Raw genomic sequence first — 16,011 nt, 5'->3', positions numbered from 1 at the left:
CATCCATAAGGCGAAATATATGTTATTATTGAACGCTATTGAGTTTCGCTCAGATCAATGACTGATTTAGTTAGTTCTGGATTAATTAATATCGAGGTCTCTGTGAATTACGAGTGCAATATATGCAACCAGCGTTACGATTGTTACTAACCATGTCACAATAGTTATTCAATCCGACGAGCTCCTTATAGATAGGCAGCATGAAGTACAGTACGTTATCATTCGTTGAGTTGTCACTCAATCCATGACATCCGCCTTTGGGTAGGCAATTATTTTGTCACTTTCACGGTAAATCGCCGTGGGAAGCTGAGTAGTTTTATCTCGTTTTAAATACTGGAGACTGGAAAAAAATTCCTTATAACTAAGGAAGGGTCAAAATCTCACTGTAGGTGGATTAATCTGGGTTTTGTTTATTAGTTTACCATCACCAAATTTTTATGGTAGATAGCTAATATAATGGACCGTTTTCCCTAAAAAAATTACGTTCGAAAAAAGATAGGGTTTTGAGATATTTGAGTTTTTGTGACAAAAATGATATTTTGAAAGGCAAACCAACTTTTTTTTCACTGTGCGCATTTTCTTAAGAATCACCATTTAGTTGTCTAACTTTGCAGAAAAAATCATAACAATCGAACATTCCGTTTTTGCTGTGCAGCTTTTTAAATATTTTTGAACCATTTTCACATACACCCTTTTGAAAAGTTAGTCGTGACTCAATATGAAGATTTGATATCGAAAAATGACGATTTAGATGAAATTGAAAAACTGTGCAAAGTTTCAACTCAATAGAAAATCATGAATTAAAAATTTTCTTAAATTTCGATGCTGTTGCTTGGAATCGCTCATACAAAAATTACCATTTTGGGAGAGTAGTCAACACCATATTTTCTTGTGGCGCACGGCGGGAAAGGAGCGATGAGAGCGATAGAAAGTCCGTCACATTTGTATGTAGCGTGACACCAGAAAAAAGCGTATTCCCATTTGTAAACACAAACATACCAAATAAATAAATAGAAATCAAATGTAGGAATGGGACGAGAAAAATAATTGATGGTAAATAAGACAAGAAGATACTCCAGGAATTCCTCCGGAAGTTACTCCAGGAATTCCGTCGTAAGTTCTTACAGAAATTCCTCCAAAAGTTCCACATGGATTCCTGCTGAAGTTCCTTCAGGAATTCCTCCGGAAGTTCCATCCGAAAATTCCTTCAGGAATTCCTTCGAAAGTTCCATCAGGAATTCCTCCGGAAGTTCCTTCAGGAATTCCACCGGAAGTTCCTCCAGGAATTCCTCCGGAAGTTCCCCCAGGAATTACTCCTGAAGTTCCTCCAGAAATTTCTCCGGAGGTTTCTCAAGGAATTCCTCCGGAAGTTCCTCCAGGAATTCCTCCGGAAGTTCCTCCAGGAATTCCTCCGGAAGTTCCTCCAGGAATTCTTCCGGAAGTTCCACCAGGAATTCCTCCGGAAGTTCCTCCAGCAATTCTTCCGGAAGTTCCTCCAGGAATTCCTCCGGAAGTTCTTATTTGTCTTATTTGTCTTATTTGTCTCATTTGTCTTATTTGGCTTATTTATCTTATTTGTCTTATTTGTTTTATTTGTCTTATTTGTCTTATTTGTCTTATTTGTCTTATTGGTCTTATTTGTCTTATTTGTCTTATTTGTCTTAATTGTCTTATTTGTCTTATTTGTCTTATTTACAGCAGCACCACTGTTAGTTATAGTTCCTCCAGGAATTCCTCCGGAAGTTCCTCCAGGAATTCATCCGGAAGTTCCTCCAGGAATTCCTCCGGAAGTTCCTCCAGGAATTCCTCCGGAAGTTCCTCCAGGAATTCCTCCGGAAGTTCCTCCAGGAATTCCTCCGGAAGTTCCTCCAGGAATTCCTCCGGAAGTTCCTCCAGGAATTCCTCCGGAAGTTCCTCCAGGAATTCCTCCGGAAGTTCCTCCAGGAATTCCTCCGGAAGTTCCTCCAGGAATTCCTCCGGAAGTTCCTCCAGGAATTCCTCCGGAAGTTCCTCCAGGAATTCCTCCGGAAGTTCCTCCAGGAATTCCTCCGGAAGTTCCTCCAGGAATTCCTCCGGAAGTTCCTCCAAGAATTCCTCCGATAGTTCCTCCAGGAATTCCTCCGGAAGTTCCTCCAGGAATTTCTCCGGAAGTTCCTCCAGGAATTCCTCCGAAAGTTCCTCCAGGAATTCCTCCGGAAGTTCTTATTTGTCTTATTTGTCTCATTTGTCTTATTTGTCTTATTTATCTTATTTGTTTTATTTGTCTTATTTGTCTTATTTGTCTTATTGGTCTTATTTGTCTTATTTGTCTTATTTGTCTTAATTGTCTTATTTGTCTTATTTGTCTTATTTACAGCAGCACCACTGTTATCACCCAAATACTTTTCAAGCTTGTGTGGAAACCTTGTACAGAAATCCTCTCACAATATTTTCTAATGTTGTTCTAGAAACGGCTAATGTTTTCATTTTCCAAGAACCAGCTGGAGTTTATTTTGATTTCCTCATTGCGTGATTGGTCGGCACTGTTGCTGTTCTCTCGCCGAACCACTGCATGAGTGATAAATTTCTTCCTAATTGTTGCCAATTCCTTTTGTTCTCCGTTTATGGCAAATTCTCAAGCAATTGTAAACTGCATAATGATGAAATATGGTAAACAATATCCATCCATTCGGCCAAATGGCCTTTCTGCCACTGATAATTTGGCCGAAAGACATTTTCGGCATGTCCATTCCAGCTAAATAAAATTATCGGCGAGATTGGCGACTTTTCGGGCTTGTATTTTTCAGCCAAATGACCCTACCTGTCGTTTGGCCGAAATTCATTCAGACCATTCAGACTAGATCATGCTGTTTGTTAAAAACGGTTGGTTGAGCAGAAAGTCATTCGGTCCGAATATATCATTTCTGCGAAACAAACATCTCCAATGTCCATTTCGGCTAAATGACCCTTTTGGCCATTTGAGCTATTCGACCAACTGTTTTTTTTTCAACCAAAGGAACTGTTCGACCAAATGACACTTCCCTTAAAATAATTTAAGACTAGATGGGATTCAGCCAATTCTAGTATATTAGGCAAAAACAACTTTCGGCGTTACCAACAAATAATTTTAGTTGTATTAGCTATACAAGACTAATTTTGGACATATAAGCCGGAAATGAATATGACTCTTATCCATTCGAAAATTCTATCTCAACGAGAATTTTTTTGGGTTCAATCAAAGTAAATTGCCTATATTCCGGGGATTAAACCACCCGACTTGGACATTTATTTACTATGTTCTGAAAACTCATATGTGAATATGTACATTATGTGGAGGATATTGATTTGAAAAAATGTATTGGAGGTAACCACTTCCCCTTCAATGGGACTCGAACCCCAAGTAAGCTACGAAGGACCTTCGTCGGCCTTCGCAACCTAGTGGCGACTGAATGAGCTCGAGATTCCCAAATTGGACGCATAGTCAAATCACTCGGAATCCATTTGTCAAGCCAATACTTCCACATGTGTATAGTCTTTCGTAGCTTAGTTGGTTAAAGCACCAGTCTAGCGTACTGAGGGTCGTGGGTTCGAGTCCCATCGAAGGGAAAGTGGTAACCTCCAACACATATGAGTTTTCAGAACATAGCGATTTTTTTGGATTTCCTTCGAAATTTACACTCGAAGTTTCTAGAGATCAGTCGAAAATATCTAAGGAAATTCCATTAAATCGTCGTAATTTCCATGGAAAGTTTTGCGGACTTCTTAAATTTTGAATCGGCGTGGAAAATTATAGACCACCGGCGTGACAAATTCTAAACGGCGGTGCGCCGATAAAATAATGTCGGCGGCGGCGGCGCATACCTCTACTCACGGGTACTAAATAACTTATTTACATTCACATCCTCTCACTGGAACTTATTGACAGCCATGGCACAACGGCACTCTTTGAAACTCATGGCAACTAATTGGCACTCATTTATTTTATACTCATGTGAACTCATTGGCATAAGAACTCATTAACAGTCATGGGAGGGAACGCCCATTTTCACTCATGAATACTTATTGCCCCTTACAAGAACTGATTGACACTCATTGGGTCTTACGACAATCACGAGCACTCATTTGTACTCTTAGGCACTCGGGAGCACTCTCGCGCTTGCTCATACATCTTTTCTGTGCTCTGTTGCCACATTTTCTAATTCTCTGATCATTAGTGTCACGTCATAATAAATTTCATACTCTATGGCTAATATCGAGATATTCAAAATTTTATGCATTTATAGACTATGTTATTCTGTAGCCTTAGCCAGAAGAAATGATGTTTATATAACGAGAATTGATGAGTTTTTGGACAAGATTTAAAAAGTTCTGATAGTTCTTGCCAAGATATTAAGTTGACACAGAAAACAATTGGTTTATTCGTTATCGAGCCATATTATATATCGACAAACCACGAGTCGATAGCTAAACCTGCCCATGAAGAATTTCGAAGTAATGTCCATTAAAATAATTTATTTATCATGCGACGAACAATACCAGTGATGAATTCCAAAATATAAGAAAAATCACTATTTAAAATAATAATAAAAAAGTTTTTGAACAATCATCTTAATGCTAAATATAGTCATGTAACTACTGTTTCAGTTTTGGTTATAATAGTACCCAAATCAGTATTATAATGAATTGAATTAAATCCTAGAAATAAAAAAAAAACACATTAATGAAGAAAAAAGGTATTATAATGAATTCTATGCAGCTCATATGAGTGCTATCGTGCTATTATAATGGCCACCTCTTGTACATAGAAGTAGACTGTTCAGTCGTCCAAACACAAACGGTAAACCAGGTATTATGATCCGAAACTGCAAAAAAAATCTTACTTAAAAAATTCGCTTAAAAAGAAGTTATGTCTTTTAGATTGAAAAACAAAATAACTCTTGAAAATAATATCTTAGCCATTTTATTATACCATTCGAAACACCATTCAATTAAATTGAATGTAAAATAATGTAAATTAATCCTAATCGCGAATCTTTATTTTGTTATTAAAACATGTGGATCAGTGGGGGTACAAAAATAAAAATAATATCTCGAAGACTTTTTCAAATGGACTTAAGTGACTTTTTGCTATACTTTGGAAAATCAACTCCAAAGTTCTATTCGCTTCATTTTAAATCCTATTTAAAAACCATGCAGTTTTATTTCAAGTGGATACATATAAACGACGTCTTGGACAATCCTCTTCCTTCACTATTATAACGATTTGCATTATGTTCAACAATTACTTAGATATTGTGAAAAATATATTATACCACGTTTGGCTCCAAGAAATAGAAATACGCCATTTTCATAAGTCATACTGACAGCATGCGCGTTACTTCCGTCGAACCGTTACGCTTTGTTATAGTTTTGGGTGTTATTTACGTCAAGATGTTCCGTCACATAGAAATGTCAATTGAGAGATACGTCGTTTTCATTCAGTTCATTTCAGCAAGTTCGATCAATACAAACAGTTTTCGAAACGGTTAATGATTTAAATAAATAATTTAAATGATGTAGACATTGAACGAGGTGTTGAATGGAATCGACAAGATGCTGACACAGTCTGCATTTGGCAAGGAACGGAAGGTGTTGGCCGACGAGGCTTGGTTGAATGTGGAGCGAGACACCTGGAAGTTGCGGTTTGGGCCGGCCCGAGAACGACAATTTGGACGTGGAAGATCAAGCGCGTCATTCGCAGCAGATCTTCCAGGAGGTGCGGTTCGGCAGAATCGAAGAAGCCCAGAATCTGTGCAAGCACTGTGGCCAACCGTGGAAGGCTACAATTCTGGAGGATTGGTGATAGCATCACGATACCAACTACGAACCGGCGGCGACCACTTCCAGACGGGCCTTGACGGTGAGCGTGGTTTACTTCATCGAAGGGAACCTCCGGCGCGATTTGTGGAAAAAGTTTGCCAGGAAGATGGCCGAGAGCCGGGCCGCCATTGGGTCGTTCTGTGGCAATTTGGATGCCCTCTTGGGGATTTTGGGCGAGCATAATTGGACCGACATGCTGAGGGGCTTACGTGAAGGTAGGTCCTATTGGATGATATTGCTTAAAGTCTTTGAATTATTATTTGATTTTATTTGTAGACTCAAATCGACATCCGCGTCGAGAGCCAAATTCGATCACACTGCGTCAAAAGTTAACTGCCGATGCCGGAAAAGAACTGGAACAGTAAGATGTCACCGGAGCAAATCTTCTAGGAACTAGTAGCGCACAAAAACATTCGCATTAAAATCATCGCCCGAGATGTGGATCGTGTCATTCAAAAGTACCTCATACTGGACGACATTCCGGAGCTGATGCGTCAGTTCGACGGTTGGCTTTCGGACAGCTTGATAGCATCGACGGCGCAGATGTGATTGAAAAGTGAAAAATTGCTGTGATCATGCTCAACTAACAAAGCCCGAGGAGTTTAATAAACAAACAACGATGCAAAACCGCAGTATGATACATACGTGAACATTTATACAGACTGACAACTGAGTTCCCTCTCTGTCCTCTCTTCGTCGTCTTGGTTGGCCTAAAACGACTTTGATCGGTATTTTGGAACATAGTTTTTAGCATACAGTCAACCACTAACCGCATCGGCAGGCAGAACTCGAAGCAAGCCTCGAATGTTCATGTATAGTCAAACAGACAAGCCATTTTTAATTACAATAATTTAATTACAATATCGAAGATGCTTCCATATTAGCCATATTAGCCATATATTACCATATTAGGAACTTAGTTGTTTAATGTGAATAAGTGAATAAAAAATTCCACAGTTTGAGTTCAGTTCCCGAAATAATGATCGCAGTGAAGATATTCAATAGAATCAAATAAAGCTAAGACTACAGTATTTCTTCCAATTAGAAGATATATGAACCGTTTATTTGAGAAACAACATAAATCCATTTTATGGCGAAATTGAGGTTTTTATATATTCTGAATGCTCGTGGTAAAATACATCATCTGGCAAAAAACCAAAAAAAAAGTTTTTTTGTTCTAGCTCATATTTACAGGTTCTGCTCGGATTTTTCTCCTCGATCATGGCATCCACCGTCACCCGCTTACCATCAACGTAATTCTGCTTCCAATGTTGTGTCTTCATTTTGCGCTGCTGCGGCTGAAGAAAACCTCCCTGACCGACGGCCCGCAGGGATTCCTCCACCGTGTACCACCTCCAACGCCTTCAATCACCGCCATATCTTTCTGGTGGATCCAAGTCATTTCCGAAATGATCTTCTATATTAGCTTTAGCTTTTCGACCACGTTTCGATGGAACAAGTGACTTTAAGAAGGTCTGGTAATACTCCTTATTCTTTATAAACGGGAGTAATGCTTTCAGATCGGCCAATTTGGCATCTGCCAACACGATGGGTTCTTCTTCGATGTTATTTAGCTGAATTTGGTCAAGTTCTGAACCGGAGACGATGTTTATCTGCTAGAAATCAGAATCGGCTACATCATGTTTATAGTATAATGTTCCTGGGCTAGCGGTTGTGTAGCGGAACACCATGATGTCTGTAATCTTGATTGCTTCGCCAGTTTCAGATTTCTTGGGAATCTTATATCTTGCTGACAAATCCTTCAGAGCATAAAAGTCGCGTTGTGCCATTTCAATTACCTCAAAGGGGACAGATCTTCTAATCGCCGAAATCAATACGACCCAATCATGAGGTATTTCTACGTCAATCGTGGTTCTCTTTTTCGCCTTTTCTATTGCTGAATGGATTGTATCAACTTCCATATGCGAGTGCCCGGTTTGCATGAGTTTATGTTCGATTGTTAGTTCTCTGCCATCTTTTGCAGCCATCTCGACAAAGTATGCAAAAGTGTATACTATGTTTTTATTGAGATTTTGACCAATGCAGCGGTCACTGTAGTAAGTCACATGGCGAATTGTTAGAGGCATCTTTTTGAGATCTCTAAGAAGACAAGAACCAACTTCTTGGGATCCCCTTTTTGCCTTCGTTTCATCCCACAACATACACGTGGCAGTATTCTTGTTCAGATGAGAAGAAAAGAATGTCAAATTGTACTATACAGTTGTCTTGAATAATAAGCTTGTCCACAGCGCAAGTCTGGCGTAGGGAGCTGCTTTTGTAAATCAAAAGAAACCGTACGGTGATTTGAATCTTCTTTCGCAAGCTTCCGGTCCTGGCGTTTTTCATCGTATACGCGATGCGCTGCCTTTAGGTGCTGTTCGTGTGATGTTGTTAATCCATTTTTTGTATCGCAATTCTTTTCTCCTGTAACGGCAATCCTGAATTTCTCGCATACCCCACAAACGTCCACCTTGGGTTTTCTAAACGCCAAATTCTTACCTTTGAATATGATCCTATATGTATCGTAATGTACAGGTATCCAGGTATTCTCTTTGCTGCATTTCTCTTGATACAAGCTATATAACGTCTTGATACTCAGATCACTCGACAGGTACCGTTTATCTGAACCCTCCCGAGAATAATGGCTGGAGTAGGCAGGGAAGCTGTCAATATGGCGATGTATATAGTCCATGTGATCTTTGCTGATTTTTGTATTTGCCGTGTTGAATTCACGCTGGTCATCCGTTGCAACGCCAAGTCCTGCAATTTTCTTCGTGGCCAGGTTCCTTACTTTTCGGTCCGTGATGTCCAGCGTTGCGGTGAACATGAGCTTGCACACCTTTACCATTCCAGTCACTCCTGGGAGTCCATATGATCTGGAAAAGGTACGCCTAGAGTTGACGACCTAATCAAGAAAACTATTATGTGATATGAGGGCAATACAAAAAAAAGGACAGAAAAATAGATGTTACTGAGAATATCTCTTTAAATCCTCTAGAGAAGAATTCTGAAAAAAGATATGCAAAATTCTGAGAGAATCCTGCAAAATATTCTAAGAAAATCCCAGGATATATTTTAGGAGAATTCTTTTCGAAGGTAAAATTTGTGAAGGTTTGCTGGTAGCGTCCTAGACAGGATTTTCATGATTCCCCGAAATTGTTCGAAGCATTCTCATGATTTTTTTTTCGCAGGAATTAAAACATTATGCGGCCAACAAAAAACACACGTGGATGGCCGACAGGGTACCGATGTTCCCATAAATTGATATTTTCATAACTTCAACAATTTTCAACCGATTTGAATATTTTCGACAGTTTTGGAAACAGAAACTCACATACTTTCTGTCCGCTCTCAAGGTTTACAGGTTTTGTTCATAGTTATATGAATATAGTCAGGTCATCCAAGAAATCTCTGGAGTAAGGCCTTAAGGTCTACACTCGTAACCAGGGCTGGATTTAGCCGGAAGGAGGCCCCGAGGCCGACAGCTTGTGCCCCCCCCCCTCTAAATCCGGCCCTACTCGTAACCATGGGTCTATCGACTTGTTTCAAAATTGGTATACATGCTCTTTTGTGCTCCTTGAAATCGAATGTGATCAATACATATGTTCTGCGCTATCCAAGAAATATCTCGGATAATTACTCAGTGATACAAGAAATCCCTGGAGAAAGGGTGTAGGGTCTACACATCCAACTGAAGGTTTGTCAATTGGTTCCAAAAGTGGTCCTTGGAAAATAATACGATTACAAGATTACAACATATATACTGCGTTATCCAAGAAATCTTTGGAGCAAGGCCTTAAGGTCTACATTCGTAACCATTGGTATATCGACTGGTTTCAAAAGTGGCACATGCTATTTGAGATCTTTGGAATGAAATGTGATCATTGCATAAGTTCCGCGCAATCAAAAAAAAATTCTCGGATAAGGTCTCAATCATACAAGAAATCTGTGGAGAAAGGCATAACGGTCTATACACGTAACCAAAGGTGTGTCGACTTTTTTTTCAAATGTGGTGCATGCTTTTTCTGGACCTTAGAATAAAATGTAATCACAACATCTGTTCTGCATTATCCAAAAAACCTCAGAAGTAAGGCCTTAGAGTCTATCGACTGTTTTCAAAAGTGACAAATACTTTTTGTCTTTAGAGTAAAAACTGATCACTACATATATTCTGCGCCATCCACGAAACCTCTAGGATAAGGCTTCAGTTACATAAGAAATCCCTGGAGAAAGGCCATAGGGTCTACACGCGTAACAGAAAGTGTGTCGACTTTTTTTTAAAGTGGTGCATGCTTCTTGTGGTCCTTATAGAATTGAATGCGATTACAACATATGTTCTTCGTTACCCAAGAAATTTCTAGAGTTAGGCCCTAGGATCTACACACGTTAGAACAGAATGTGACCTTGCCATTTCTTGGACGAAACAGATAATATTCCCTGAACACATTCTGTTCCAAGTACCACAAGGAAAATCTACCATATTTGAAGCAAGCTGGTGGATCTTCAATTACTAGTGCAAATTTTGAACTCTTGAACATCATGAATTTCTTGAACATCCTTGAACATATGACGAGAATACATTGAATTCTAACCCAAGCATGACGCACAACATCTTTTAAATAACCGCTTGTTTTTGTAATTGAATTGTATTGGATAATTTGAAAATACACCAAGTTTCACGTTGCAGACAGAATCTTCAAGAAAATGGTTGGTTTGCTGGTGTTTTATTGTGTCAAAACTAGAACTGCACTTAGTCACACCACAGCTGCTGTAACTTACTGAGAAACAAGTGGTGTGGCTTGGGGATTACTTCAACAGGTCAATAGACCTTTGGCTACGTTTGGTAGACCATAACGCTTTACTCCAGAGATTACTTGCATAATGCGGAACATACGTTGTGATCACATTCTATTTCAAGGACCACAAACATTAGAGTAGAGTGGGGCAAGAGTACGCACCTAGTTTTCAATCGATCATGTAGTTCTTATGAAGTAAGCTTCTGCATATCAAATCAGTGTCGATGATTCATATACTCTTCCTTTATGTTGCCCAGTGGAAAAAATATTGAAATTATTGAGATTGAGTTTTAGTAGAACCATTATTGCAAGACAAGTGAAAAACGCACTCTTACCCCACCGGTGGGGTAAAAGTGCGCATCGGGTGGGGTAAGAGTACGCATTTTTCCAATCATGTGCTTTAAGTATATATTAACACAAATAAGAGTTAATAACATTTAATTGATGTTTAATGGACATATATTAGGGAATGTTTAAAGATTACGTAACTCTTAAAGGGGGAGGGGGTCCTAAAAATGTGCACTTTCATACGAAAAACCATTGTTTTTCATATATACAAAAAACTACAGAGGTAAAAATATATATCAGGTTACGCGTGGCGTATACAAAGGCATTTTCCTTAAAGAAAGTCCACCAATCACGTAACGTAAAATTTGGCTATTTCACCCCCCCCCCCCTCTATCTTACACTATTTGTATGAATCCTCTAAAAATTATATGGATCCTCACAGATCTCGCAACCCCTCCCAGCTAAACATTGCGTAATTTATGAATATTACTTTTGATTAAATGAAATTATCATTTAGATGAAATTGTGTTTTCGTACTATGTTTAGGTGTACAACAAGTCCTAATACAATTTCATTATTTCGCTTCAGTGCTTTGTTCGCCAAGTATTTTCTAACACCGAATTACTTCAACTTATCCTAAAAATCCTTGTGCTAATTTCAAATTATGTCCCTTTTTTCTTAGTTGTGGATGTTTGGACTTGAAGATTCATATGCGTACTATTGCCCCACCGGCTCCTGCGTACTTTTACCCCACAGGCCCAAAAGTTATTCAAGTAATGGTTTTGACTTCTTGGAAAACCAACCGGATTGGTGTTCTGTACCATAAAGTACTCTATACAATAGGTAATCAAAATGGTATAATGTTCACCTGATTGAACGTATATATGGTAATGAAATACTAGTTGCGGAAATCTTATTATTTTTAGAAAAATGATCAAAAAGTTATCTAACTCCATATCTCCCTTGTTGTTTATTCAAATCGTTTACAATTACACATGATAATAGTTTGCCAGAATACCTATCAAACTGATGCAATGCTGCTAGTTTATCTTGTTTTATTACTTCAAAAAATCGAAAACGTACTCTTACCCCACGCGCACTCTTGCCCCACTTTACTCTATGCACCATTTTCGAAACCATTCGATACACCTTTGGTTACTCGTGTAGACCTTAAGGCTTTACCACAGACAAACAGACATAACACATGGAATATTAGGCTATTAAATTCATCGTCACGAGAACACTAAATGCATCTATTGTTTAAATACTCTAACTTGGGCAAATCACGAACCAGATGTCGCTAGTGAGCAAACTTCAATCTCGAACAAAAACGACGCACGCGCCCCAAGTAGTGGATTGACAAAATAATAAATATTTGAATTGGTCAGTAAATCACTGAACGATGAGATATTCTTGAGAGTTATGTTTGTTTGTCTGTGGCTTACATCATAACTCAGACTGTATGTTGGGATGAAATTCTATTTTAAGGACCACAAAGAGTATGTACAACTTCAAAAACTAGCCGAAACACCTTTGGTAACGCGTATAAACTATAAGACCTTTCTCTAGGGATTTCTTGAATATCATCAGACCTTACTTCTGAGGATTCTTGGATAACGCAGAACATATGTAGTGATCACATTCTATTCTAAGGATCACAAAGAGCATCTACCAATTTTGTCTATGGACCTGTCGCTACGCGTGTAGATTAAGGTCTTTCCCCAGAGATTTCTTGAATAATGCAACACAAATTTTGTGATCACATTTTATTCAATGGACCACAAATTGCTTGTACAACTTTTGTACCTAGTCGATGGACCGTTATCGTTATCCAAGAAACACACAGTGATCACATTCTATTTTGAGGACCAGAAAGGGCATGTACCAATTTTGAAACAAGTCGGTAGACTTCTGGTTAGGCATGTAGACTTCAAGGCCTTACTCCAGAGTTTTCTTGAATGATTCAAAACATATCATGTGAACGCATTCTATGCTAAGTAGTACCATAAAGAGCATGCACCGTATTTGAATTTGGACGATAGACCATGTGAAACGCAGGCAGACCACAAGGCGTTACTCCAGGGATTGCTTGTATGGCTGCCCGGATAAAAACGTACTATTGGTTAAACAGTGTAAACAATTGAATTGCCATACAATGTACGGTATACAATAGGATACATTGTTTCATTGAACAGTTTTGTTCGGATATTTCAACAATATATTAACCATACACTCTATTGTGTGACGAAAAAAATGTATGAAAAAATTTCAGATTTTGTATAGTTACGATACTTAACAACCCGTACATTCTATTGCGAAAACTTCATTTACATTTGAGTAAATGGTTCATAACAATGCATTCTAATGTATGTCTATGATTTCATTTACAATATAATCTATTGCCAATTTAATGTTATTAATAGTAGTTTTACAATAAATTGTATTGTTATTCTGCTGTATTTTTTTATTCGGGTGAGGTCTTACTCCAGAGATTTCTTGAATAATGCAGAACATATGTTGTGATCACACTTTATTCCAAGGACTAAATTTTTTGTATAACGCTGAGCATATGTTGCCATTACATTCTATTCTAAAGACCACAAAGAGCATGTACCACTTTTGAAACAAGTTTTACGACTTTGTTACCCGTGTAGACCTTAAGGCCTGACTCCACAGATTTATTGGATGACCTGGAACATATACTGTGAACGCATTAAATGCTAAGCACCATAAAGAGCACGTACCGTATTTGAATTTGAACGATAGACCTTTGGTTACGCCAGCAGACCTTAAGATCCTATTCCAGGTATTTTTTTTTTGATGACTAAGGCCTCACTCCAGGGTTTTTTGGAGACCCAGAACATATACTGTGAACACCGACTATTCTAAGAAACGCAATGAGCATGTAACATATTTGAAACTGGTTGATAGTCCTTTGGTTACGCGTGTAGACTCTCAAGCCTTACTTCAAGGATTTCTTGTAAAACTATGGACAAAAGCTGTAAACTGTCGATAGTGGGCAAAAAGTAAATGAGTTTCTGTTTCTAAAACTGTCAAAATTATCTAAATCGGCTAATAATTGTTAAAGTTATGAAAATATCAATTTATGGGAACACGGGTACCCTGTCGGCCTTCCACGTGGTAAAAAAATCAGATGCCCCTCCCCACGTCCCTCCTCCCTGTATCAACGTGATTTTCTCTCAGATGCTACATTTTATGGAGTTCTTAGATGTTATCAAGTTTCAGCTTCCAGCTATAAAAAGACTATCACCACTTGAAGTTGAAAAAGGAACAATCCTGTCGGCCGCATAAGGGTTAAAATCATTTGCAGGATCCTCTCTGTATGCTGTGACTTTCTGATAGTTTCTTTCAATCTGTGCTTCAGTCATTTGGATCCAAAAAGGATGAATATAGGGCGTAGGAATAATAATGGTATCAATTCCCTATCTGTTTATGCAGTTAATGAAAAAAATTCTTATTAAATACCTTTGGACGAGCTGTTTTGGTAACTACCATATGGTTTGCAATGAATTGGTTTTGCCCCGACCGTTTGAGTGCCAAAAGATTTCGAAGCAGCTGTTCTCGAGCTGCGTCAGAGTATCTGCTGGAACATTTCAGTCTGCAATCACATCCTTTCTTAACTGAACGTGCGGGAACCACAGTGCCGTTGGCTCTGGTGTAAGACATTCCTTTTAACCGAAGATACTTGTTCCTAGTTCTTAGTGACATTTTCTTTTCTTTCGACTCAACAAGTTCTTTTTCCAAGTTGTGGTGAGTTGTATTATCCATGTCATCTTCATTATCTTCTTGTTCTTGGTTGTCAGAAATTTTTAGTGGATATAGACCGGAGATTTCAACTGAAATTAATGTACATAATTTTAACGAGTTAAATGAATAATTTAGTTAACAAGTCTTACCTAATTCAACCGCAATTTCAGATTCTTGCTTTCTGCTCCGGTGCTTTCGTTTCAAACCGCGTTGCATATTGAGCATATCATCATCTGAATCGGGAAACTCCTCATCATCTGAGTGCATGTTACGGTAGTTTTCGAAATATTCGTTTATTGAAAATTCGTTCAGAAGAGACGGATCTCCTTCAAAATCATCTTCTTCCTCCTCGGGCTCTTCCTCCCACTCAATTTTCTCTTCATTCCTCTCGATTCGATGGTCAGCATCGCCACTTTCCGTTGGGTCTTCTTCCAATTCAATCTCTCGATCGTTCCATTTGAACCAATTAATAACTTTGTCACTTTCCTTGGGAAGTTTTTTCTCAATTTCTGCTTTGTTCCTCTCCAAGTGATTGTTAACGTTGTCGCTTTCATTCATATGATCAGAAAGTTTGGATACACGTAAATCGATAGGCGAGTAAGATGAATTGAAAGGCTCCTGTTTATAGAATACGGCAGGTCCAGCAGGAGTATCAAGGCGATTTTTTGGAATTGTCAAGTCCAAAGCTGTCTCATCAGCACTCTGATTCGAAAAAATCGTTGAAACTGATGTATTAAAAGGTGTCTCTCTTACACCGGGTAATGGTGTTGATGTGGTACCACGTACAACGGATTTATAGTACAACGGAAAAGTTACATCGTTTTCATGGTAGGTTTTTCTAACCGGTGATCCGTTGCGAAACATTCCTGTAATGTGTTAAAAAAGTCTTGTTAAACTCATTTCATGACCTATATTGTAATCGATCAGGTAGATGAAGGTTAGGTTGTACACCGAAGGGATCTAAAGCAAAGTTTTTTGCATTGCCAACTTTGCTGAATATATCCTGTTTACAAATTTAAAATTTTAAAATATCTTGACTTTATTTCTTCACGAAAAAAAAATGTTTTTCATGGTCGTAATTTATGATATTATTTAGGATACATCTGAATTCCGGTGTTTGTTTGTATGGTACAACGACACAAATACTTACCAGCAACGCTTGTTATTGATCCACGCTTAGAATCTTTTTGACCTACGGTATAGGACATGGCCATCGGCTGTGAAATTCCAGAAAATGATGATATTCCTCTCGAGTCACTCGGAAATCTTTTGAATTGCTTCGTATACGGCAACGAATACGATAACATCCGTGATCGATTGT

General features: G+C 38.5%; 2 protein-coding genes across 4 annotated transcripts in view; one reads left to right on the top strand and one right to left on the bottom strand.

The window, feature by feature from the left end:
* The window catches only part of LOC134212770 (protein Star), a 150,361-nt gene that overhangs the window by 101,389 nt on the left and 32,961 nt on the right, over positions 1-16,011 (top strand). The window lies entirely within an intron of this gene.
* On the bottom strand, positions 8,025-15,978 carry LOC134212769 (uncharacterized). Its single transcript, XM_062690914.1, has 4 exons — positions 15,841-15,978; positions 14,840-15,556; positions 14,409-14,779; positions 8,025-8,743 (listed from the first exon to the last, which is right to left on the bottom strand). Exons 1-4 carry the CDS (start codon positions 15,902-15,904, stop codon positions 8,042-8,044), a joined length of 1,854 nt encoding a protein of 617 aa, XP_062546898.1. The 5' UTR covers positions 15,905-15,978; the 3' UTR covers positions 8,025-8,041.

The sequence above is a fragment of the Armigeres subalbatus genome, chromosome 2, assembly GCF_024139115.2.
Source record: "Armigeres subalbatus isolate Guangzhou_Male chromosome 2, GZ_Asu_2, whole genome shotgun sequence".
Classification (NCBI taxonomy): Eukaryota; Metazoa; Arthropoda; class Insecta; order Diptera; family Culicidae; genus Armigeres; species Armigeres subalbatus.
This window is presented reverse-complemented; position numbering and strand designations above follow the sequence as displayed.